The 25,303-nt window shown below is 43.4% G+C and overlaps 1 protein-coding gene across 3 annotated transcripts in view; it reads right to left on the bottom strand.

Annotated features, from left to right (window-relative positions):
• LOC128732706 (mushroom body large-type Kenyon cell-specific protein 1) overlaps positions 1 to 25,303 on the bottom strand; it is a 322,866-nt gene that overhangs the window by 24,477 nt on the left and 273,086 nt on the right. For all 3 annotated transcript variants that reach the window (XM_053826022.1, XM_053826021.1, XM_053826024.1), the window contains one exon: positions 1 to 4,545. This exon is cut by the window's left edge and continues 24,477 nt beyond it. In XM_053826022.1, coding sequence (XP_053681997.1) covers positions 1,743 to 4,545 — 2,803 coding nt within the window. In that variant the 3' untranslated portion in view covers positions 1 to 1,742. The remainder of the gene's footprint in view (positions 4,546 to 25,303) is intronic.

Here is a 25,303-nt window from a genome sequence, read left to right on the forward strand (position 1 = left end):
TGTTTACAAAATGTGCAAAATGTTTTGACTAGTTAATTTTTGTTTTTGTTTCTGACATCCAAACAAGTGTTGCTTTACTTTTTTTTTGGTTATCGGTTATTAGTTTCGCGATAAATACACATTTACATAAAAAGCTTCTGTTTGTCGAACATTGATTCATTTGCTGCCGTACTTCGACGAGGTCGAGGAAGTCGTTCTCGAACGATTCAGGAATGGATTATGTATCAGTTCGGGACGCAAAAGTCGTGTGGGAGCCGGTAAATAGAAGGGGGGAACAGGAAGAAGTTAATAAAATTATTGAGGGTGGATTTTTTCATCATCCTGAATTGTGACCGCGCGTTCGCTTGTATGTGTGTGTATGTCTGCTGTTGAGGGTTTGGATAATTGCGTGTTTGATCGATTCGTTTTACTTCCTTCCCTGTTGGCTGGTTTGCCACGTCCGCCAAGCCGGGCCTTAATTCGCAGTCATTACGAGTGCGCCGTAGCTTTGCTACGTAGCAATCGTTTTAATTGACCTGCGAGCTCAAAAATGTTTCAGAAAAAGGTAAATTTACTGGCTAGAAGGTGACTGAATGGTTGGTCTTTTTTTCAACTCAATTTGACTGGATCAAAGAAAATGCGTGCAGGACAGAAAGGGACGCAACCAGCAGCAACCCTGTTTGTCACTGCTGCGCCGCTGCCTGCATGACAAATGCAGATTAATTAATCTTTTTTCCGCAGTGGGAAGCAATTCATATTCTCATTTTTTCCTCGTTATTGTTGCTACTATTATTGTTGTTGCATCATTATCGAAACAAAGCAGGCCGGCAATAGTAGCTGACCAATTTGAAGTGATTGCTAGGCTTAATGAATTGAAAATCAATCGTGACAGCTCGTGGCCAGGGTTGAAATGTGGTCAAACAAACAGATTATTCCAAACGTACTCACTGTAGCTCGCTCCGCGGTGCGGTGCGGTACGACGGCAGGCTAGCGGGGTTCGCCACGGTCACTGACTTCAAAACTTGATGTTTTGACTGTGGTGCTTTCTATTTTAAAAAAAATCCAATTTCGCTCCGGTACGAGTACGAGTTGTGTCTCATAAAGATCAACCTTCACTTGGTATATTATAAAAATCAGACCTTCTGATTATTGTTTCGTAAGCTGCTGCTGCTGGGGAGAACTAGGTAGGATACCCGGATTGTCCGAATGGTGCGATTTTCTTTTTTTTCTGTTTAGTTTGATCCGGGTGCGTTTCGGGAAAAGGAATTTCCAGGAGAAAGATGGAGCGAGGAAAAGGAAATACAAGAGCCTATTGGTCGATTGTCAAAAAATTTGCGTCTTCTGCTTCTTCTTCTTGTTTTGTTTCACGTTAAAAATCATTCTCTATTGTTTCACTATAGTGTACTGTAATTCGCGATTTTCCTTCCACTGCTAGATCATCATCTTCATCTATTTTTTTTCTTCTTCATCATCATCATCATCATACTCATCGTGTGTCCTATTAGTTTTGATTCTCGTGTTTTTTTTTTTGTTTAAAACAGTTATGAATAAAAATTGTCAACACCTGCCCATAGTGTGTGCCATTTGATTTCTCCACATCTTCTTCTTCTTCTTCTTTAACTACAATAATAATATTTGAACTACAAATTTTGCTCTTCGCCTGGGGCGCGGGCGTCGGACGCGCCGATTTTGCTTCGTTTTTTTTCCTAGCCTAGAAACGTTTGCGAGCGCCACAGTAGTAGCGCATCCAGCGACAGTCGCTTCTATGAACTGTCTTCGGTCGGTAAGTGCTTGCCTTGAGAAGCGAGCCGATGTGACAGTAACTGCTGCTGCTGCTGATGCTGCTGCGGTTGCTGTTCCGCCCGACCGGAGGAGGACGGGTCGTCCTTAGCACCGTTGTGTTGATCTTCCATTGATGTCCTCTGATGATGGTGCGCCACGGACATCGATGTGAGATCCTCACGTAGCTTTATCAGGCTCTCGACGGCTAGGTTTCCTTTGGCCAACAGTGAGTGAGTGTCGAGCATACTATCGGTGGAGGTATTCAAGTGTCGCTGCTGCTGCTGTTGCTGAAGATGAAGTTGCTGTTGTTGGTGCTGCTGCTGCTGTTGTTGCTGTTGGTGGTGATGATGGTGGTCGTTGAAGCTGACAGAACCGAGCCCGGCCGGTTTCGTGCTGCCCGTCGATGAGGTGGACGACGCACCGGGACTAGCGCGCTCTCGCTTGATGTTGTCTGGCAGGTAATTGAGCGGACTGGTAGCACTGCGCTTTGCACCAACCCTGGCAAGAAGGGCTGCCGAAGGATCCTCCGAACCGGTGGCGGTCGACGTTCGTAGGTTTGATTTCATCAGCTGATCAAACAGTGCCCCGTGTGGCATTTCGCCTGGTTTCTTGTCCAGACTGTGCCGAATGATGTCATCTAGCAATGAGCCGTTTGTACTTGTACCGTCGTATATGCTTTCCGCCAGTTCGCGAGCCGTTTTCGGTGCATTCGTTCCGCTGGGGTTGGGAACTTTGCTGCTTTGCTGTTGCTCCTGCTGAAACCTTTGCAGCATGGGTGAAGCGAAAATATTATCGCTGGAGGGGCCACTCGTACTGGCACCCGCTCCGGCGGACTGTCGCGCAAAATCCATCGGAAGACCGGTGAAACCGGCCGGATGGGGCCACAGAAAGGGTGATGCATAGGGCAATTGTGAAGCCATCGTTGGGTCGAACATTGGCATTTTGAGTCCACCATTTGGCGAGGCGCTGGCATATTGACTCTTCAGCTGCTGCTGCTGTTGTTGCTGCTGCTGCTTGGAGCTGGACCCAAGACCGGCCAGACTTTTACTTTTATCAAGCGTTCTCATGACGGAACTGCTGGCTCCGAGGTCCGACTTTAGCCCATCCAAACCGGGTTGGGGTTTGGGTTCTCGCTTCCGAGGTCTCATCAGATGGCGCTCTTTTACTTTGTACTCCAGCGTTGAATGGGGGACACCGTAGTAACTTCCCGCACGATGTACCGACATTTCACCTCGCTGTACGGCTTTGACCGCTTCCACCAGACTGTCACGATCGTAGTTTCGATATTTGCCTCGTTTCGGCCGGGTTCCTTTGCCTCCGGTGCCGGTGTTGGCCAGCTGCGCTGCGGTCATTTGGGTAATGTTCGGATTGCTACCGAAACGGGAAATGTCCGTTCCACCCAGGTTCTTGATGACCGAAATGGTGGGCCGTTTGTACTGTTCCATCGATTCCATCTGCTGTTTGAGCAGATCGGACTGGTGATGCTGTTGGAAGTTTTTACTGATACTTCGTGCGATCACGTCGTTGATCGAAAGCATTGATTTGCCACCCAGCAGCGAGTTGGGAGGTGATTGAGAACTGCTTCGAGGCCTGATTCCCATCGGAGGCGATATGACTGACAGGTGGTTCGGTGGTTGGGCAGGGTTTTGCTGTTGTGGCTGTTGGGGACTAGTGTTGTGTACTGGTCGAGAACTGTTGCTGGCGGTACTGGGCCCGGGCGCTCCGAGGGTTCCACTCACCAGGCTGCTGAGGTCCCGTACCGTGGCAGCGGCTGAAGTTGCTGTAGCAGTCGGCGGAGATGGAGTTGAAAGACTGTGATGATCGCCATTTTTTCCGGCCGCCAGTAGAGCTGCGGCCGTCGCTGGCATTGTCGGAGCACTGCCGGGAACTGGCTTGTAGGACGGAATTTTCAGTATAACTTGCGAGTCATCACTTCCGCCATCGTTCAGGTCCAGCGAAGAGGTTGTCTCCGGTGTACCGGAAGCCGTTCGAGGTTTGTTCTGCTGTTGCGCCTGTAGAAACGGAAGCAGCCGGGGATCGATTGGTTGGCCGTTGTTAAGCGTTGGCGTTACCGCGCTGGGCCTCGGTTCACTGCTGGTGGCTTTTTTGATCTGTTCGGCGATCAGTTCCTGCTGCTGGATGAGTTTTTTCAACAGCTCAGGTAAGGCAGCCAGTGCTGCTTGAGCTGCAGCAGCTTCCTCGGGGCTATTGGATTGTGCCGCCGTATTGGTCAAGCCCGGAATGCCTCCTGCCAGCAGTAGGCTCTGCAGTTGCAGTAGTAGACTCGGATCGATAAGACTGTTTGCTGCCGCTGCCAGCGGAGATGACTGAGGTGGTACCGTCGGTTGAGGTGTTTGAGTTTGTATGGGTTTCAGCAGAGGAGGTTCGGGCGTTCGCTGCTGCTGGGGAGGAGTCGCCGGACTCGAGCTCGGTTCCAGCTTTGGGGTGCTACTATTGCCCCGGTACACTCGCAGGTACGCTTCGGCAAATGCTTGCTGGTTGAGCTTCATCGAGTACGGATCGTCCTTGCCTTCATCCTCCAGTGAGTCCTTATCGTCGTCGTCGTCCACCAGGGCCGCAAGCGACATGTTGTGCAGCATTTCCCGCTTGTGCTCCATCGCCAGCTTGTAGACCTTGTTGCGCAGCGTCGACCGTGGAATGCCGTACTGGACGGCCGCTCGACGCGTACCAAGCTTACCGTTCAGTATGTCCTGTAGGGCACTTTGCAGCTCGTCCTCGGTGTAGGTTCGACGGCCACCAATCGGCGAGAGGCGCGGTTTTGCCCTGCAAAGAAACGCAAAAGAAATCATTGAAGGCGACCATTTTTAATTTTATGTCTAATTCGTAAACGAACGAACGAACGAAAAACCGGTTTCAGAAATTTGGCATTGGCTTGTGGTGAAGCATCGGCACGATTCGGATCGGAAGGCATAGAAAGAAGACACACGAAAACGAATTTCTAAACATGTATTAGAAGAATGGCGTACCAACCAACTGGCCCGGCCATCATTCGTTCATAAGAAACAAAGAAACCAATTGTACGTTAGTGTGCTGGTGGTGATGGTGATGGTGGAGGAGGAGGAGCAAACAACGAAAAAGTGCGTACGCTTGTGGATTGGCGCGTTTCCCTGCCGCTAGAGCAAGAGCAGCATCGAATGCGTTCACGTGCTACGCTTTACTTAGAACTTTTTGTTTTCTCGTTCTATGCTGTTTAAGGGTATTGTTTACACTCACTGTTCGCGAACGTACGCAATATGGCAGTGTCAGCCAAAAATGAAACCATAGCCTGCTGCTGTCGTTGTTGTTGTTAATTGGTTCGAACCAACAAAAAAACTGCTGTAATTCGAGCACGGTGAGAATCGGTTGAGGCAGGTGACTCATTACGTACCTGCACCAACCGGCACGGTACCGTTCGATCGCGTGGGGCTTTCAAAATCGAAAATTCAATTGAAGGAAACGAATGCCGCCGCTGCAGCCGTCGGTCGCTGCTGTGTGAAGGTAGAGCAAAACGAAAAAAAAATAATTGCATTGCTTTCGGTTTCGGAAAAGCTTACCGTTGGTAAATTGCTTTCGAGGAAATTTCACCCATATCGACGACATTGGCGTGAAATGGAGTGTGCAGTTTCGTCGGTTTTTTGATGGTTCTCACAATACCCGAGCACTTTCGAGCAGGAAAGTAGTGTGGGAAAATGCTGATTCCGTCAACCAGATAACCGGCAGCACCGATTGTTACCTATTATCGAACGTTCGAAACCACCAGAACATCAGAACAAGATGTCATTCTTGTCGTCCGGAAACGTAGCGGCGGTATATACCGGGAAACCAGGTTCAACGACCGTAGCAAGTACGCGTAAATTACAAAACAAACTGTGCTACGAAACAGACTGCAAAAAGAGAGCTGGAGAATAACCAGATTCTAACGAAAAAGAAAAAAAATCTTCCACCGCGGCAGCATCATGGGGAAGGAAAACTCTGATGAGCTGCCAATGCAATGGCAACTGCAGCTAGATGGCGTTGATAACGTCTTAAAAAGAGCGCACTGCGCGTTTCTTCCATGTTTGGTGCGCATCAATGACGATGATGAATTGCACATTTAATTATGCGCTGGCTGGCGCGTTGTGGTGCAGAAACCGATGAAAAGAATTTGCACCGGAGCGCGATTTTCCAATCAAAAGATTGACCAACCGCGCCAGTTGGTGGACCCCCCGGTGGAGTCCGCGTCCTGTCCTGTCGTCGGATGGGGCAATGATGAGATCGAGCAAGATTAGGTTGTCCGACTACAAATTGCTGAAATTGGACACAATAGATGATGATGACGACGGGAATAGCGGGGCGAAGCGTCGACATATGTGGCCACTTTAATGGCTTCAGGGTTCTGCGAACCCCCCGGGGGGATGACCCTCTTCTCCAACTGAAATTCAATCGCCTATTTTGACTCTCTTTCTTCGTACAGTTCTGGAGATCCATTTGCCGAAGCGATAATTGCATCATAAAACAGCCAGCATCCTCGGGAAGCAACCAGTCCTAGCTAGGTTACTGACCAGCTCAATAAATAACAGTGATTCTTTCTTTCGCACCGAACCGCTCCTCCCCGCAGTTTCACCTTACAGAGAGGCAGGCACACACAAACAAATCGTGTTGCCGACTCCAGTCAGGGTCGACCGACGGTTGCCGATTTTCCTTTCTGGCCGCTTTCGTCGCGGTCGCGCGATGCCGTCAAGCACCCGTATGAAGAGATATGATAACACAAAAGTTCTGATCAAAGGCTTTCGCACACACGATGGATGCAAACAGGTTACTGTACACAGGCCTAGGACGAAGCGGTTGGTGGTTGAGGGGAGGGAGCTACTGCTTGTCATGTCGTACTCTCCAATCGCGTCTAGACGCAGCGATTCTTCTTGCTCGCCCTCTCGGCATTCTCCTACCGACGCGCCCCGCCGTGGCCCCCGTCGTCCGAGACACGGTGGGTTTTGAGTTGGTGCCGCAAACAAAGAGCGTCCGATTTCGACTTCCAAATTGTGCCGAAATACAAACTTGGTTGATATTGGTCGGGTGGATTTCGTAGAAATCGAAGCAAGCCGTGAAAGTGTCGCTCGCGGTTGCATTCGCCGTTCCAGGAACAACACTCGAATTGCTCGAGGCTTGCTGGGTCGTCGAAATCCATCCGCTGTGAAAAGATGGGCATGATTCGGAAATTTGAGTACTAACCATCCAGCGTTTTTGGAAGTGTTGGCACCGCGGTCGTCACGCGGTGGTGAAGGCGATTTAGGGTTTTCTTGGTGAGAACACGCGAAGCCTTAAACGCTTCGAACAAAATGAAAATCAGTCCGTGGGAAATATGTACTCTTTTTTTGTTGTTGAAAATCGAATGATCATGCAATTTAAAATTAATTAAATTGAAAAATTAGTGGAATTTTTTTTAACAAACCACACAAAATATGAGTTAAACAAAATAGTGCAGACAATTTCCAGTTGTCTAATCGTATCTTCCAATCTTTGTCTGGGCAAAGACTACATTTTTAGATACAACAACCATAATTCAGCTTGTAACCTTCGAGATAGGCAAATTTTTAATGAAATTCAAACGGCGGGTCCGGTGTCCGCTGACTATTGCGACTCTTAAAATATTTTAGAAAAACTAGAAAGATTTCCCCGTTATGGCCGTTTGAATTTCAACAAAATTTTGCCTGTCCCAATCATTTTGTTTAACCCCTGTACTTAGATAACCTAATTAGAGCGATTTAACTAACTCAAAGGCAAAAACAGTCTTCAAAAAAAGGAGATTTCATCATACTGAATAACTCTGGAGAACAGTTGAAAGCAATAGATAAATTGGATGCGAAGTTATTGTACAGAATTGGTTTTTAAGTTTACTTCTTGAATAAATCATTATATCTCGCAACTAGCAAAAGATAAATAGTTACTATATTCAGCAAAGTTACTCATTTTAATGTGTTCTGTAATTTTTCTGAAAAAAAATTTTGATTGTTTTGATTTTTGAACGTATTCAAGAAAAAACAAAAGTTTTTACCACTCTGATAGATAAATATAAGATCGCCCTGATAGTTTAAAATGATGCGCTGTATTTTTTTTTTTTTTTGATAAACTTCTCTAAAGACACCATCGTTGAAAGATTACGATTTTTTTACGCAATAGCAAAATGGACATGTTTTTGAAGATCTAGGAGAGAATCAGGCAAAACGGACCGATTGTGAATTCATCACGGTACTAAATCGATGATATTCAACACTCCTGATGTCTTTCGAGAAAATTGGTAGTATTCGAGTATATTCCCCTGTCCTTAAATTAGTTTTAATCACTCTGATTAGGTTTTACTATGTATTTAGGGGTGAATTTGGCAAAATAGACTATCGTTGCATTTCGCACAGTATGGAATGGATAAGATTTGTTTCTTCTGATAGATGGACTACATTTGGAAACTATTTGAGTTCGTTTCACGAGTGGCAAATAAGTTTTTATATTGTTTAATTAGCTTTTATCATGACTTTTGGGGAAAATAGAGCAAAACGTAGCACTTTCCGAAGTCCGCGCAGGATGAAACCATCACCAATCGATTTCTTGCATTTTTTCACATAGGAATACTGCCCATAAACGCATAACAGTCCCATCTGGCTTTTCACCACTTTTGAGATAAACCTGGGAATCATCTTTAAATTAACTATTTTTTCAATATTTTAAACAAAAAAAATATCTTTGTTCCCAAAATGTTAAAAAAAAATCAAACTTTGTCAGTCCCATATTACAAATAAACGCATAACAGTCACAGTAGTAAAAATATATCAATAAGCATCTGTTTTTTGGAAATGCCTGGACCGATTCGACTGCAAAAACTACCAAACGGAACATTTTATGGGCGAACCCGCATTTGGGAAACGCTGGCCTGGAAGAACACTATTGAAAAGAATTTGAATCGGATGTACGATTCCGAAGTTATAGTGGAGACAAGTTCCGGAATATATGGGACTTGAACATAGAAGCAGCTTGAATCACAACAAACCCATCATGTTACGCCTATAAACACACGGATTTGCAAATCTAGACTATTGGTAGTCGTATATATTGTTCAAGACGCCATTGGCCACATCAAAACATGTCCGTGAATGTTCCGGATATCTCAACGGGGATCAGTTTCTGTATTTAACTAAAATACAACATGTGACATCTCTAAGTCTGTACTCGAAACTGCATAACTAGTTCATTTGTTGTCATATATAGTGTCCAGGATCACATTGGTCATACTCGGACACGTTCTGAGAGTGTTCCGGACACACAGGGGGCGACCAGCTTTTGAGTCGGACAAACCCCTTCATGCGACCCCACTGTAAACTCAAGATAACAAATCTATACCTATAAAAAAGGATTTCTGTCTGTCTGTCTGTCACTATGTTCCTTATAGAATCAAAAACTACTGAACCGATCGGCGTAAAAATTTGCATGTATGGGTTTTTGGGCCTAGGGAAGGTTCTCTCGATGGCAAAAGACCCCTCCCCCCACTAAGAGGGGGGCTCCCATACAAATCTATGCTTAGGGGCCATCCAGATACCACGTGGACAGAAAAATACCAATTTTCAACCCCCCGTCCCCCTCCGTGGAAAAGCGTGGACATTCGCTCAACCCCCACCCCCCTCCCCTGTTTGTCCACGTGGACATTTTTTTCTTATGTCAAATTTAACAGAAATGCATTGTTCTAAATTTTGTTTTCAACTTGATTTATGCAGTATTTATCAAAAAAGCTTACGTGAAAGGAAGCGCCAGTCTAAAGGCCGCGACACAATGCATATGGCTTTTTAGTCATTGCGGAAATTTGAGTTTTTAATGTATTTTCCGTCAACTTTCCGCAGCTTATTAAAATCCGTATGCAAGGTGTTGAGACCTTAATGCTTATGATCTTGTCTACTGCAAATTATTATCGACTGCAAGAAAGCTGATAGCTTGACTTTCGCTTGACGAATCTTCTCTGTCCAGAGTATCTTTGTCTAGAATATCTTTGACCAGAACATCTCAGCTTGGCCATCTACTTCAAAGCAACACAAGACCTTTCCGACGCAATGTGATTAGTAAAATTTTCTGAAGGCGAATCCTTTTGGAAATAGATTGTCCATGGAAGCCCTTTTTTGGCGAGCTGCATTTGATTTTGAGGCAAAATGCAATCATTTGGTGCAAGCGTGACCTAAGTGATAAATGAGTCACGTGACTGGTAAATATTCGTGGATTCTTCCGTTACCTTTATCATTTCCCAAAGAAGGCAAGAGTTGTAAAAAATAATATATTTTGTTTATTATTGCATTACATCAAATGTCAGGCTAGGCAATCAACAACTGTGTACTAACGCAGGCTTAATCTTTTCAACAAGATTTATGCCAGATACGTGATCTCGTAATGCTCGGTTCATGTGTTTACGTGAACATATGCCTCGTCAGAATGTAAAACTTTATTTGAACTTGTTTTTAAGTTCAATGGCTAATGCTAATATGGATAATTAATTCTATATTGCTGTTTCTAATTTCTATTGCATGAAAAAAAAACTTGTCCACGTGGACATTTTCCTTACCCCCTCCCCCCTTCCGTGGACAAGCTGTCCACGTGGTATATGGAAATGGATTTCTGTCTGCTCTTTGTTCCTTATAGAATCGAAAACTACTGAACCGATCTTACAACTTGCATGTAGGGGTTTTTGGTACCAGGGAAGGTTCTTATGATGGTTAGAGATCCCTCCCCCCACTAAGAGGGGGGGCCTCCATACAAATCTATAACTATATCTGTCTGTTTGCCCGAATGTTCCTTATAGAATCGAAAAATACTGAATCGATCAGTGTGAAAATTTGCATATAGGGGTTTTTGGGGCCAGGGAAGATTCTTATGATGGTTTGAGATCCCTCCCTTTACCAAGAGGGGGGGCTCCCATACAAATGAAAAACAAATTTCTGCATAACTCGAGAACTAATCAAGCAAATGGAACAAAATTTGACATGTGGGTGTTTTTGAAGACAAGAATTTTTTCTATGGTGGATTGAAACCTCCCCACTTTAGGAGGGGGGGCTCCTATACAAATGGAATACGGATTTCCTCATAACTCGAGAATTAATTAATCAAATGGAACAATATTTGGCATGTGAGTGTTTTTAAAGGCATGAATTTTTTCTATGATGAATTAGGACCCCTTACCTTTTTAGGAAGGGGGGCTCCCATACAAACGAAATACAAATTTCCTCATAACTCGAGAAGTAATCAAGCAAATGGAACCAAATTTGGCATGTGGGGAGTTTTGGAGGCAGGAATTTTTTTAATGATGGTTTGAGACCCCTCACCCCTGTGGTAGGGGGATAGGGACTCTCATACAAATAAAACAGAAATTTTTGCGTAACTCAAAAACTAATCGAACTCGAGAAATTTTACTCTTTCATAAAACATTAATCCACCAAAAACTATCAATAGTAACATTAGATGATTCAGCGCGAGACGAGCGAGCAGCCACAAGCCGCGAGCCGCGAGTTTGCGCGGCCACAAACCACAAGTCGCAAGTTTTGCCGGCGACCTGCCGTCGGGCAGCCCGCCGTAGAGATCACCTCTATCTAGGTTTATTTATTTTCCTAGATCTACTGACCTCTATTACTTTCCTTCAGTTGGGTCACCCCTGTGAAATGGTACTTTCTACAAAAAAAAAAATTCCGTGGAATGGTACATCCCGCGTAAGGTTTTTCGCGAAATGGTATTCTGCGAAACTCTAAACTCCGCGTTATGGTCAACCGAGAATTGGTGTTCCGCAAAATGGTATTCGGCAAAATGGTTTGTAATGATGGCGAATGTTTAAATGCTATCCGCTTTATTTTATCAGGCTAAGCAATGGGGGGAGTTGTTTTCTACTTTACTGTGAGGAAAATTTGTATATTAAAACACCCATAGACTCCCCAGAAACTTGCAAAACTCAAGATTGTGACGAAGGTCATCCGAGATTCACGATTTATGTACAACACAGTTTAATTTGTGGTAATACGAAGTTTGTCGGGTCAGCTAGTTACAAATAAAAGTAGAAAAGACCAGAAATAGATTTGAGTCAAAACGGACATTTTGAACAATTGAATTGAACGAGCACGTGAATCACATACTATCATGAATAACTCAATCATTTTGCAAGCAATTTTAAGTTTTTTATACAAGGCTTTGGAAAGCTTATAGGACAAGCTTTCTGAATATATACACATTCACGATGGTTCTACAAAAGTTAGACGAGATTTTTTCGATTCAATATAAAATTTAACTAAAAACATGAATTTTTTTTATCGCAGTAAGGTCACACCTAGGGTGACCTTAGAAATGACCCACATCCCTCAACTCAACACCACCTGTTTTGTATTCAATCCTAAGTCTTTGGTCAAAATTTCAGCCAAATCGGTCAACATTTGCTAATTCGAGACCATTTTTAAGAGTTGTAGAATTTTTTGCTTTTCATATATCACCAGCCTAATATTACAACTGAGCATCTGACACACGATTTCTATGTAGATACCTAGTTGTAAGATTGAGCGGGCGATATTAGAAAGTATATACAGTATCTTGAAAATCCGCCCTTTGATCCGATGGTCCTAGGGCCGAGTCTCATATACCATATGCTTCGACATCGACCTCCGGAAGCCGACGTGGGTCCCGGCGGAAACTCTTGCTTCGACAACGATTGCTGGATAGCAACGAGAGTTTCAACGGAACCCACTGATTCAAAATCGATCGCTGTATGACGCTAAGGGCACCGGCGGCATCCCCTTCTTTATCAACGACCCGCGAGAGTACCAGTGATGGTCCCCATGGCAGCTGTAACGACCGACAGTAAGAGACGTTGAGAGTCCCAGCAGCCCTTCGTAGCATAAGATCAGTTGCTGGAGGACAATGAGAGTCTCGACGGAACAACCTGCTTCAATGACATCCGCTGGAGGAGGTCGAAGGTCTCAGAGGCGACCCCTACTTCAACGACCTCTGGTCAAGAACGACGAGTCACTTTGGTGCTCCCAACAGCATCGACCGACCGCAAAAGGATTTTGAGAGTCCCGGCAGCGCTTCGTAACATATGAACGACCGCTGGATGGATGACAACGAGAGTTCCAGCGGCTCCCCAACTTCGACAACGACCACTGTTGGAGATCAAGAAAATCGGTGGCACCCGTACTTCGACAACGACTGCTGGAGAACATTGTGGGTTACAGCGATGCCCTCTACTTCACCAGCGATCGCTCGAGAACGTTAAGGATCGCGGCGGCGCCCCAGCTGTAACAAAAATTGCTTAAGGACGACGAGAGTGCCGGTGGTGTAAGAACCGGCTGATAAAGAACCAAGCTGCTCTTCGTAGCAGATAAACGGCTGCTGGAGGACTCCGAGGGTCCCGGTAGCGCTTCAAATAATATGGCAAAAAGAAAATTGTGTCAATATTTACAACAACAAAAAAAATCCCACACTTTTGGAGAATGAAATGAACAAGGTGCTGGAAGAAAATATGCAATTGGCCATCCAAAGCCCTAATTAATTTATGAATTTCGACAAGGTCTAATTTTTTGCCATAGAGTTTAACTTTATACCGTCAACTAGAATCATTTTCTGATTGGATGTATTTTACTACAAAAACGTTGAATTTGCTTTACCCATGTCACGTGTCATGTCATGTGGTTTTGGGTTTACAGGCGTATGGACCTAGAACCGTTGTCAGATTTTCGAGCTGAGTCGAATGGTATATGAGACTCGGCCCTAGGACCTTCGGATCAAAAGGCGGATTTTCGGGATACTGTATATACTTTCTAATATTGCCCGCTCAATCTTACAACTAGGTATCTAGATAGAAATCCTGTGCAAGATGTACAGTTGTAAGATTAGGAGGGTGATGTAAGAAAAGCAAAAAATTCTACAGCTCTTAAAAATGGTGTCAAATTCGCAAATGTTGACCGACTTGGCTGAAATTTTGACCAAAGCCTTAGGATTGAATAATATAAAACAAGTGGTGTTGAGCTAAGGAATGTGGGTCATTTTTAAGGTCACTTTAAGTAAGGACTGCTAAAGTGAGAAAAATTTCATTTTTTCAATTAAATTTCATATTGAATTGAAAAAATCTCGTCTAACTTTTGTAGAACTATTGTGAATGTGTAAATATCTAGAAAGCTTGTCTTATAAGTTTTCCAAAAATGTATAAAAAACTTGAAATTGATTGGAAAATGATTGAGTTATTCATGATAGTATGTGGACACCTAACCAAAAACCGTGTTAGAATGATGTCAAATGTGTTTTCATGATGTAATAGGTACGACTAACAAAGTACACTAGCTGACTTGCAAAGTATATCAAAAAAAATTTTTAGTCACACCCTGTATTCGTTTACATAAAATACTTAAGAGTAAAAGCTTATTAGAATACTTTCCATTTGGTATTAGCATAAATTTAAAATCAATAATACCCTTAAAATTGAATTACAAATCCTAAATACTAGAATGTCATTTTTTCTCTAAGTAAATTTCAAAGGTTATAGAACACTGTTGTCTTGCCGGCAGGCTTTGACCTAAAACAAGCTTTCCGGTATTCTTCAAATATTAAAAATAACATTAATTTGTCCGGTCGACGTCAGAGAAAAAAATGCGAAATTCAGTTCGGGCAATCGTGACGCACCTCCCCCAAAGGAACGTGATGAACCGTGAGCAGGTCCGTGCTCTGCCGGGGAAGGCCATCCATCGTACACGTAGTAGGCCGACCCGCAAGAGTCAACACCAATGAATGCGCTGGCTGGCTGGCTGTATGGCTGCAGCGCCGCGTCACGTCAGTGTGGTGTAGTAGGCGGGAAAATAGAGCCTGCCAATCTGTGCTGGCTGGCTGGCTGGCTGGCTTGCAACGGCGACCACTGGCGGCGGCGGCGGCCTGTTGATTTCGGGTGCCGAGCGAACCGGTGCGTACTGACACTGTGGCTGGTAGCCAATGTTCTTCCTTTTCAGCACGTATCACATTGAACGCACACATCTAAGCAACCTAGAAGGTGGCTACAGATGGATGCGTTTTTAGAAAAGGTTAGAACCTTCTCCCCATTCTCCACTGCCACGCACTCACGGTGGTTCACCGGAACAGAGGATGGGGATGGAGAAATGCATACATACACGCGTGACTGGTGGTGTTCCTACGATAGTCGGCAAACGTGGTGGAGGGCACACTGTTGGAGTGAGAGAGTTTGTACACGTGTACGGTCGGCACCGGATCGGGTTTTTAGTGTCGTTCCAGCCTCTCCGCTTTCCTTCTTCCTGCTAGACCCAGCCAACTATGCAGGGTGTCCTTCTGGTGTAACACAAAAATAGCACACCGGATTCCAAAGGGGGCGGGCTTGTTTTGTTATGTAAGATCCTTGCAGGAGGGATAATTTGCCTGTAGAGTAGATTGTGTTACGTTCGAAGTTTTATTTTCGTGCAAAATACGCTCTTGATTCGGGTTCTGTCTCGGTGGTCTTATGTCGGATTGTTCGTTTAGAAAGGTGGTGAGAAAATTACAGATTCAGATCTTTCAGGAGACCGCTAATTAGCGCTAACTGCTCGCAGAAACTGAGTTGTAGGATTGCCTTCCCTAAGCGATGGAGGATGGAGGATTGTGTGAATTTGTGTTGTAACTTGCAATTTTGCTCCGTTAGTCGTCGTTGTAGCGCTTACGATGGTTGCGACTTCAATATGGTAAAGTTTTTGAACAGTCCGCCTTTTTTTGAGGCGAACTAACATAAGTGTGGAAAAAAATCACCGTTGCAATTTTCAGTAAACTATCTCGTGAAGTTGTCAACCGGAAAACGAACCGACTTTTACTCGTTTCAACAGAATTAGTGGCAGTTAGAAGTTTAAAGTTTTTCCACCAATTAGTCGGCATTCTTTGGGTGTTCTATGCGTGACACATTGCTCTTACTACGTTGCCAAGAGGGCTAGTGTACTACGGGACATAGACCAGGTTTCTCGTAAAGACTACTCAAAACTACCTCTCCGACAACAGCTGAAAGCTGCCCTTGTGCAAACAAAGCAACAGTAACAACATCTCCAGCCTGTCTGGTTTAGAAAAAAAAAAACAACCAGGCACATACACAAGAAGCACAGAATCGCAGTAAACATGCTTTACAAATGGGACTGCCATCGTAGTAGAAGATGTCTGTCAAAATCGACGTTTTTTTCGCTCTCTATCTGGGTCCTCCTCGCGACCGAGCCGCGTAACGTTCCGGACCTACCTCACTCGAAATTGTGTAGAGCCGCAGTACTACTATAGCAGCCATACACACAGTACGAGGAAAGCTGAAAGACCGTTCTTCCAGCAGCATCCCACGCCACATCATCTCCATTCTTCCCGTCCATCCAGCGCCAGACGATTTGCAACCAGGATTGTCGATGGTGGCAGCAGTGGTGTGGTGATTAGTGGTGGTGTGATGGTGGTGTTGCTGATGATGTTGGTAGCAACGGCATCGACTACTATGTCGATTCAGCACAAACGTGATTTTCCATTAATTTTCATTTCACCTAAAGCCAGCCACCACGGCAGCACGGCCTACTACTGCCGGCTGTGTCGGATGTCGTCCGCTGTGTGCTAGCTTGTTTCGGTTCAATTTGACAGAAAAAAATCTTGTGAATGGTAATGTTAACAAACTCAAAATAACAAACTCTAATTGCTTATTTTCGTACAGGTAAGAAGCAACCGTTTGCTTGGCAGAACAATCCATTTCCTTGTCAGATAAAACTCAACCGTAAAATGAAACACCATGCGCGTCCATTTAATTTCCGAAACTTTACTTCTTTTACAAACTGTTTCTCAAAAACAATGCAATTTTTGATATTTGATACAAAAAATATTTAGGAAAAATATGAAAATTAAAATTACCGGGATAAAATCTGGCTAAAAAGCTGATAATATCGCGAGCTGACAAAATCGGAACATTACTGTACATGTTCCTTGACATAAGCTAAACGGCCCAAAGGGTTTGACAAAAGGGAAAGCGGCGCAAGGCGGGGGGAGTTTCTCTTTTTCATTGTAGGAATTTTCGAAGAGCCAATAGATGCATAAGTGGTTGCGTAGCAACAGGGGAAAGCTAATCGGAGGGGAGGGGGGTGAGAAGGGACGTGAATATTGTATGTATGTTTCGCCATAACTCCGGAACGCTTGGACGGTTCTTCATCAAATTTGGCACATAATAGAAACAATAGCATAGGGGGACTATCGAAAGGGGACAGTGGTGTTTGAAAAAGGGAGGTCCAAATAAGTAAAGGGACTGTGTTTCTCTTGCATTTGAATAGCTGGATAATAAAAAAGGGGGGATCAAAGAAAGGGGTTTACCATCTAGGGGAGTGGCCAAAATGAAGAAAAAAAGCTTTGTTTGTTGCATCATAAGAATTTCCGAAACGAAAAGAGTTATGAAAGCGGCGGGAATACAAAAAAGGGACAGCGAAGGTGCATTTAAATATATATTGGTCATTCCACGGAAAATTTACAGTCAAATTTTTTTCTTTCGAAGAATTATTTTTGTACGTAATCCGTTGAAAAACCGACACGATTTTTTTTATTTCGATATTATACTTTTCGAAATCGCAAGATATGATTTTTTGCAGTATTGTAATTCGAAAAAATCACTATTTTTTAATGCTGATTGTAAACAAAATTTGTAATATCTAAAAATAACTTTATACGGCATACGTTCACTATTCCATAAGCTTTCAAAATTGGTATGCCATACCTCCTCGATTAGTTTTCAATAGTAAAATACTGCATTTTTATAAACAACCACATTTTTTTCAAATCTGGGGCTTTGGATTTTCGTTTTTTTTTTATTTTATAATACAGTAATGTTCCGATTTTGCCAGCCCCATGTTGAATTTTGGGCTGACAAAATGGAGAAACTGACACCTGGAGATTTTATTTTTCCAAATTTTTTTCAAATTTCAAGACTTAAGACCTTGCAATATCGAAGAATTCTACTAAAAATTAAATTTTAACCCTCAATTGGTCAACCGTAGGCTCAATGAACCAGGCACAGCACACTGATCCAGGACCTTTTTTTGGTGCGCATTGGTTTTGAGCGGGAAAACTTGGCTTTAGGTTTATGGAACCTTTGGAAGGGTTTCTTAAAATTAAAAGTTCTATCGTCCAGCGGAATTTAAATTTTGATTAATCGCCCTAAAAGTGCAATAAAATTTTTATTTTTTTTCAGTTTCAACATAACACATTGATGTGTTCTGCAAAGTTTTACAGCATATTATTACAAGAAACTTTGCTGAAGACAAAGCAAGCAAGCAAAGCAAAGATAGAAAAATCCTATTTCTCATAAATCTCAAAATCGTTAAAATCAGTTTTTCTATTTTAGCTATTTTTGTAGTTGTTGCATGACTTTTTCAGTTTTTTACAAAGTTGTACAAATAGTAAAATTACACAATATTGCTGAATATAGTATACCTCCATTATTGCTTGTTTGGGAAATATAGAACTTTTACTATAAAAATACCCTAATTTTGACCCCGAATTACTCGCAATAAGGCATCATTTTATTCGAGAACTCTTCCCAGAGAATCAGAATAGTTTCAAGCATGCTGAAAAGTTGTATAAATCATGTTTAAAAGCACAAAAGTTAAGCAAAATTTATAGGCTGACAAAATCGGGATAAAAAGCTGATAAAATCAGGGGTAAAAAAAATCAGGATTAAAATATTTGGTCTTTCTCGAAGAAGCATGCTAAATTTGGAAATGGAGAAATGAAAACTCTGGAAGTTGTGAGTTTTTATATTTCGGCGCATGTGTTAATGTGAAGCGAGCTGTTATGCTCAATTAAAGTTCTAACGCACGGGCAGCTTCTTCAAGACGCCGCCTCATCGCTCGTTTCTCCATTTTGCATGCTTCTTTGAGAAAGACCAAAGACCTTGAGAAAGACCTTCCAAAAATCCGAGTAAGAAATTCGAGATGGAAAAGCCACATCTATACTTATAAAAATGGATTTCTGTCTGTTTGTCTGTCCGTATGCTCCTTACAGAATCGAAAACTACTGAACCGATTGGCGTGAACATTTGCATGTAGGGGTTTTTTGGTTCCAGGGAAGGTTCTTATGATGGTTAGAGACTCCTCCCCCACAAAGGGGGGGCGCCGCCATACAAATGAAATACAAATTTCTGTCTGTCTGTCCGTATGTTCCTTATAGAATCGAAAACTACCGAACCGATCGGCGTGAAAACTTGCAGGTAGGGGTTTTTGGGGCCGATGAAGGTTCTTATAATGGTTGAAGACTCCTCTCCCCACCAAGAGGGGGGGCTCCTATACAAATTAAATACAAATTTCTGCATAACTCGAGAACTAGTCAAGCAAATTCAACAAAATTTGGCATGTGGTTGTTTTAGGAGACAAGAATTTTTTCTATGGTGAATTGAGACCCCTCCCCTCTTTAGAAGGGGAATTATGACCCCTCCCTCCTGCAAGAGAGGGGCTCCCATACAAATGAAATACAAATTTCTTCATAGCTCGAGAACTAATCAATCAAATGGAACCAAATTTGGCATGTGGGAGTTTTTGGAGGCAAGAATTTTTTTTATGATGAATTGAGACTCCTCTCATTTACGGTCTTCTGCAAAAACGTGTATTTTGAGTGCTTCGATAATTGGCTAGGACAATGTGTTCTTGTAAATTTAAACTAACAAAAGCTAAGAATGAAAAACTAAATTTTAAAGAATCTGCCCTCTAGTTCAGCACTCGCTGAAGATAGAAATTTTAATTCTCCAGCAAAGGTGCTTGTTTTTACATTATTTACAACTTTGTCGAAGAAACTATGTCTATATTTCCTAACACAAAAAAGTTATTATTTTTATTTTCATTATAGTAAGCCATGACTCACTGTTGACAGTTTTAGATTAAGGGGGATATTCATACCAACAAAAATGTTGAAGGCCATAAATGATAAAATGAAAGCAAAAGACACTAGGAAAAAGTTCCGCTTTTCGCCCTTTTGGACCACTTGGCGTTGGCTTCGTACCACTCCAAGACATCCTTTGAATAGTGGCACGAAGCTAGATCCGGCCAGAAGATCATAGGGCCTTCGTGTTGCATCAACAGAGGAAGCAGACACTTCTGTAGACACCCCTTGAGGTAAATCTGCCCGTTTACAGTCCCGGTAGTCACGAACGGCGCACTCTGTTTGCCAAATGAGCAGATCGCTTGCCAAATAATGTATTTCTTAGCAAACTTTGAAAGTTTCTGTACCATTATGTTCCTCCGGAACATCAAGCTTGTGCTGGGCGGTGAAGTACAGTAGCCCCCGAAGCTGCTGGAAGTCCGCCTTGACGTCCCAGGTGCCTGCGCAAAATAACTTCGCGGCGTTGCTTTTCGGGTGACGCCCTTTCTTTCCAATTTTCGAAGAACCGACCGCAATAAAAATACAGTGTAAACAATACACTCTAAACTACTTCTACACAAATTTTCAAGAGAAAATACCCAATGGGTAATTTTCTTCAGCGTTTCTTTCGTGATGCAATTTGATGTGGGACACCCTTTACCAACTTCAATGTATATTTTTTTCTGAAAATTAGCAATAAAATTAAAAATCGAGAATACATTTTTCCATTTTTTTTGTAAATCCTTTCGATTCGAGCCACCAGGAGGAACAAGATAGCACATCCGTGTCGCGACTGGTGTTGGTTTTCGCCTTAACTCCGAAACTCGTCGCCATTTTTGTTCCCTTGAGGCACCGGCGATGTTGCTCAAGGACTTTGTTAGGCGACTGAGAGACGAAGGAGAGAGAGTGAGAAAGACAGTACGAGAAAGAAAAAGAACTGGTGACAAGTGTGGGTTGCGGGCGAACGAGGAATGTTGCTAGAGTGGGTACTCCTCCAGAAAGCTCAGCGAGCGAGTTGGGTGCAAAATTTTCGCCCGCCGGAAAATAAGTGGCACTTCCAGCGCCGGCACAGCCTACTACTAGCCGTGTATAATCAGTGCTAGTCGTCGTCGACGTGAGTCTTGTGTGTGCGCGACATGCAGCAACAGCAGCAGCAGCAGCCTACATGTGCCTCAGCGAGGTCCTCTGCGGAAAGGAGGCCGCCGACGGTACTTGCCTGCGTGGCATGAAACCGGCGTTGTTGTGCCGCTCAGAAAATAAAGGAAGATTGTAAGGACGAAGGCCGGAGCACTTGTACACACCTCTACACATGCCGGGCCCACACCAGACTCCAGAAATGAGATGTAGTAGGTGGGATGATGAAAAGTGATTTTTTGAAGGATTCTTTTCACTCTGGCACTTGTCCTAATTCCTGCCCATTCAGGCTGCGGGAGGTGGCTCTATTTTTGGATCACTCGTCGTCAGTAAGCTTTGTTTCCTACATGACAGGCTTGCCTACTGTAGTGTTACGTACCTCGGTTGACTGCAAGTAGTTCGAAATGTTGACAAACCCAAATGCGGTGATTTTTTTCGTAGAATCTGCAATTAAAGTCTTTGTTGTGCGAAAAACTCTCAATAGACGACACAGTCAACGTATTGTCACTAGTTGTGTATTACTTTACCTATGTCGAACAACCGAATACATTTGTTTCGCACAAAAAAAAAACCAAAAAAAAACATCTTCAGCGCACTTTTTTTACCGGCAAAAATCGAAAAGCAACTATTGCAAGTGCATGCATGCATATATTCACCCGAGGCAAAACCCAACAACATCAAATGCATTAAACAAGTCTTTATTTACAAAACAGTATTGCACTTCTTCGTAACACAACGCCTCCCGCTAGCCCTTAAGCCAACCGTCCTCCCTCCCTCCTCCGCCCCAGAACACTCTTCGTTCCGACCGATATCTGGCTTGTCACATCTATGCGGTGCATTTTTTCGGTGCACTCCACGCTGCTGTGTCGAACGCAGCAAGTCCCGGCCTGAACCAAGTACCTAGCCCTCGGTACCGACTCCACGCCGCGGCTTGTCACTTCACTCCCATGGCCGTGGCTTGGCTTTGGCTAGCTGGCTGGCACTGTAGAACCGTAATGTTTGTGCATCTGTGCGGCTGTATGTGTATGTATTTACTCGCACGTTCATATTTTCGCCATATCCTCCGCACAACCTCATCCTCCTGGTTTTCCTCTTCCGTCTCCTTGATTGAGGTTAGGCTTCGAACCCTGTGCGCCCCGTTACCCTCTCGCGTCCATTTGTTCGTGTGGTTCAAATTTTACCCTCGCTCGCGCGCCCCTTCAACACTCCACCGCACCGCACCGCACCGTGAACGCGTCTTCGCTTCCGACGCGCTGCTCCGTCAGTTCGGATCAGGACCGATGCAATTTTTTATTGAAATTTATTTGCATATGACAGCCGTACTTCTGCGCTTTCCTTCGACACCGGAGAGCCTAGAAACGGTGACACACGCTTCTTTTTGCTAGCGTCGTTGGATCCGGATCACTGGATAGGGAAAGAAGAAAAGAGGGAGGTGTGCGTGAGCGGCCGGCGTTCCGTTTCGGTGTGCAGTCTCCTCAATTTTTCAAAGTCTGCTTTCGTCGGAAACAGGCCGGTCATTTGTTTAGACGAAACCAGCCGGGTCGGGAATGTAAACAAGTTATGCAATTCGATGCGAGCCGCGCTCAATAGACAAGCAGCAGCGAGTTTGCAAACAGTTTTGAGGTTATGAAACATGACCGTCGTCGGTGGGGTTCTTTTTTTTTCCTCCTGCTTTCAGTTCTTTTTCTTCTTCGTCTTCTGACATATAACTGTCAATAACGATGATCCGTGGGCGCTTGACAGTTCGAACACCGCAATCCCCCCTTTAAGTAAATTTTTGAACTTCCGAACACCTTAGGCTAGGGAATGGAATTTGATGATATTTATTTTGCGTTTCTCAACTGCCGTTTTCCCAACATTTTTGAATTCCGCAGCCTGTGAAATGCTCGCACGCTCACGTGTGTGTGACGGGCACTGCTTCCTGCCTTGCTTTGCTTCCTCTTGAGGTTTGAGGTTCTCTTTGGCATAGTTTGAAATTTTGATGAGTATGTTTTGTAATAATAATGGGACGGACACCCCGTCCCCCGTTCGGCATAAGGTTGAACCCCCTACAAGCTATTGATGCGCCAGTGCCTCCTACCATGTGTGCGAGTGAGTGTGAGGAGCGCATTGCCAAGGAACACACTGTTTGTCACTGCCATTCAGACAGTTACATTTTACCCGGGGTTTCTGCAGAATGTAACGCCATCAGCCAGAGCCAGCAGCAGCGGTACGAAAATCGGCACAACTCGCGTCCCTCCGTGCTACTGCTTGTATTTGGAAATGTGCAATCCTTGAAGGCGCAAATGAAGGCAGGAAGGTTTGGGAAAGGAGCAAAAAAAAATGGGAAATTAACTGGCGTTGAACCCCCGGGATTCCTTACCATCGAGACATATGGGATCGAATCGAAGGGTAATGACCTCGACGTGGTCGCTAATAAGGAAAACGTGCATCGCTCTCGTACACGGAGGGTGAGTGTGTGTGCGGTTTGTGAAAACAAAACGGGAGCTGTTACACATGAGCTCAGATTCGGTTGGAATTTGTTCAAGGTTCTAGCTGAACTTTCGTATGGTTATATGTAGTAGCGGTTGCTTACGGCATGAATGTCACAGACAAAATCGTTCTAAAGCTTAAAAATGCATGTGCGAACAGAGCATGCAAAATTGTCGTACCGAATGGACCAACATTTTTAGGATATCGCTTATTTAACAAAATTCGTAAATCGAACCAAGCATCGCAGGACATAAATTTATTTGATGAAAATTTAAGTAAAATTTCTCAACAATCCAGCAAATGTATTACCTATCTAGAAAAAAAAATCACAAATTATTCACAGCGGCGAAAAACTCCAAAGAAATAGACAATTTTTAATACATTTTTTTTGACCTTTAATCTTTCAATGGCGAAAATTTTTTGCTACCGCCATTCGGGGTGAGATTGTCCCAAGTAACAATTTGGGTTTCATTAAACTCTTATGATGGCATTTAAGACCAAAATTGGCCATGAAAACCGGCATAAGAGTACAATAAAACTCACATTGCTGCTTGGATGTGCCACGGGGGTGACATTGTGCCAAAACCAAAAATGTTTATTTGTGACAATTCATTATATCTATGGAAACTGGTGACCTAAATTCAAACCGATGATGAACATAACATATTCATTCATAATTTAGAGTGGAACACAGATAATATTAGCAAACTATTTAGCCTAAACAGGGCTTCAAAGTTCGCGATCAAAAATACTCGGAAATAACGCTTGTAAGAAATGTCCTGCATAAACCAACCCAAACAAGAAATCGCACCAACTTGCTATTTTGAAGGTATATAAACTAATCCCATATTATAGCCGTCCCTGGCGAGGACTCATTCGTTCCTCTGACCAGTACACTTTTAACTATAGAAGGGACTTTTGCACTGTCAAGAGGCTTTAGCGGGTAAATATAGAATTCAGCATAAAGTGTAAAGGGGAAGGGAAAATGAGGGACCTGAGAATAAACCCATGCTAAAGACACTTGACATCGAATGGCTTGATTCTACTAAGATTCGAACCCTCAACCACTCGCTTGTCAAAGCAGACTCGGTAACCTTACGGCTACAGAGCCCCTCATGTGTCTATCTACTAACACAAAAAAAAAATGGATATGAATCGAGCTTTTTTTACGCGAAACACATAAAACGTATGCTAGCCGTACTCTCATTTGGGTGATTGGGGACAAGCGGAACCCATACAAGTTTATAGTACTCGGCTTAAGCTTTAAGATGAAGCGCTGATTTCATAAATCCGCTTGCCCCATTTCACCCTACGGGCTCTTGAAGCTACGGAAATTTAAAGCTTGAATATATGATAACTTAGAAAGTAAAAGTCCCAGAGATTTGCGGTCTTCTGCAAGAACGTGTGTTTTGAGTGCTTTGATAATTACCTAGAACTGTTTTCTTGTAAAATGCAACTAACAAAAGCTAAGAATGAAAAATTAATTTTTAAAGAAATTTCAAAAAATAAGCCCTGTAGTTCAGCACTCGATAAAGATAGAAATTTTATTTCTCCAGTAAAGTTGCTTGTTTTTACAATATTTACAACTTTGCCAAAGAAACTAAGTCTATATTTCCTAACACAAAAAAGTTATTATTTTTATTTTCATTATATTAAGCAATGACTAACTTTTGACAGTTTTAGATTAAGGGAGATATTCATACGAACAAAAGTGCTAAAATCCATAAATGATAAAATGAAAGCAAAAGACACTAGGAAAAAAGTTCCGTTTTTCGGACCACTGTGCAGTGTGGTTGAGAAAACCCCGAAGGGGGACATCCAAACCCACTTGGGCGACTTCAACGCAAAGATTGGCTCAAGCAATGCGGACCTTGAACGCGTCATGGGACACCATGACCTAGGAGAGATGGTCATTGGTGGATCGTTCTTCTCCCATAGACCAGTACATAAAGTCATGTGGGTTTCCCGCGACGGTCGAACAGAAAACCAAATCGACCACATCTGCATCAACCGAAAATGGCAAAGGAGCCTTCTTGATGTTCGCAACAAACGCAGCACTGATATCGCATTA

This window comes from Sabethes cyaneus, chromosome 1 (assembly GCF_943734655.1).
Source record: "Sabethes cyaneus chromosome 1, idSabCyanKW18_F2, whole genome shotgun sequence".
Classification (NCBI taxonomy): Eukaryota; Metazoa; Arthropoda; class Insecta; order Diptera; family Culicidae; genus Sabethes; species Sabethes cyaneus.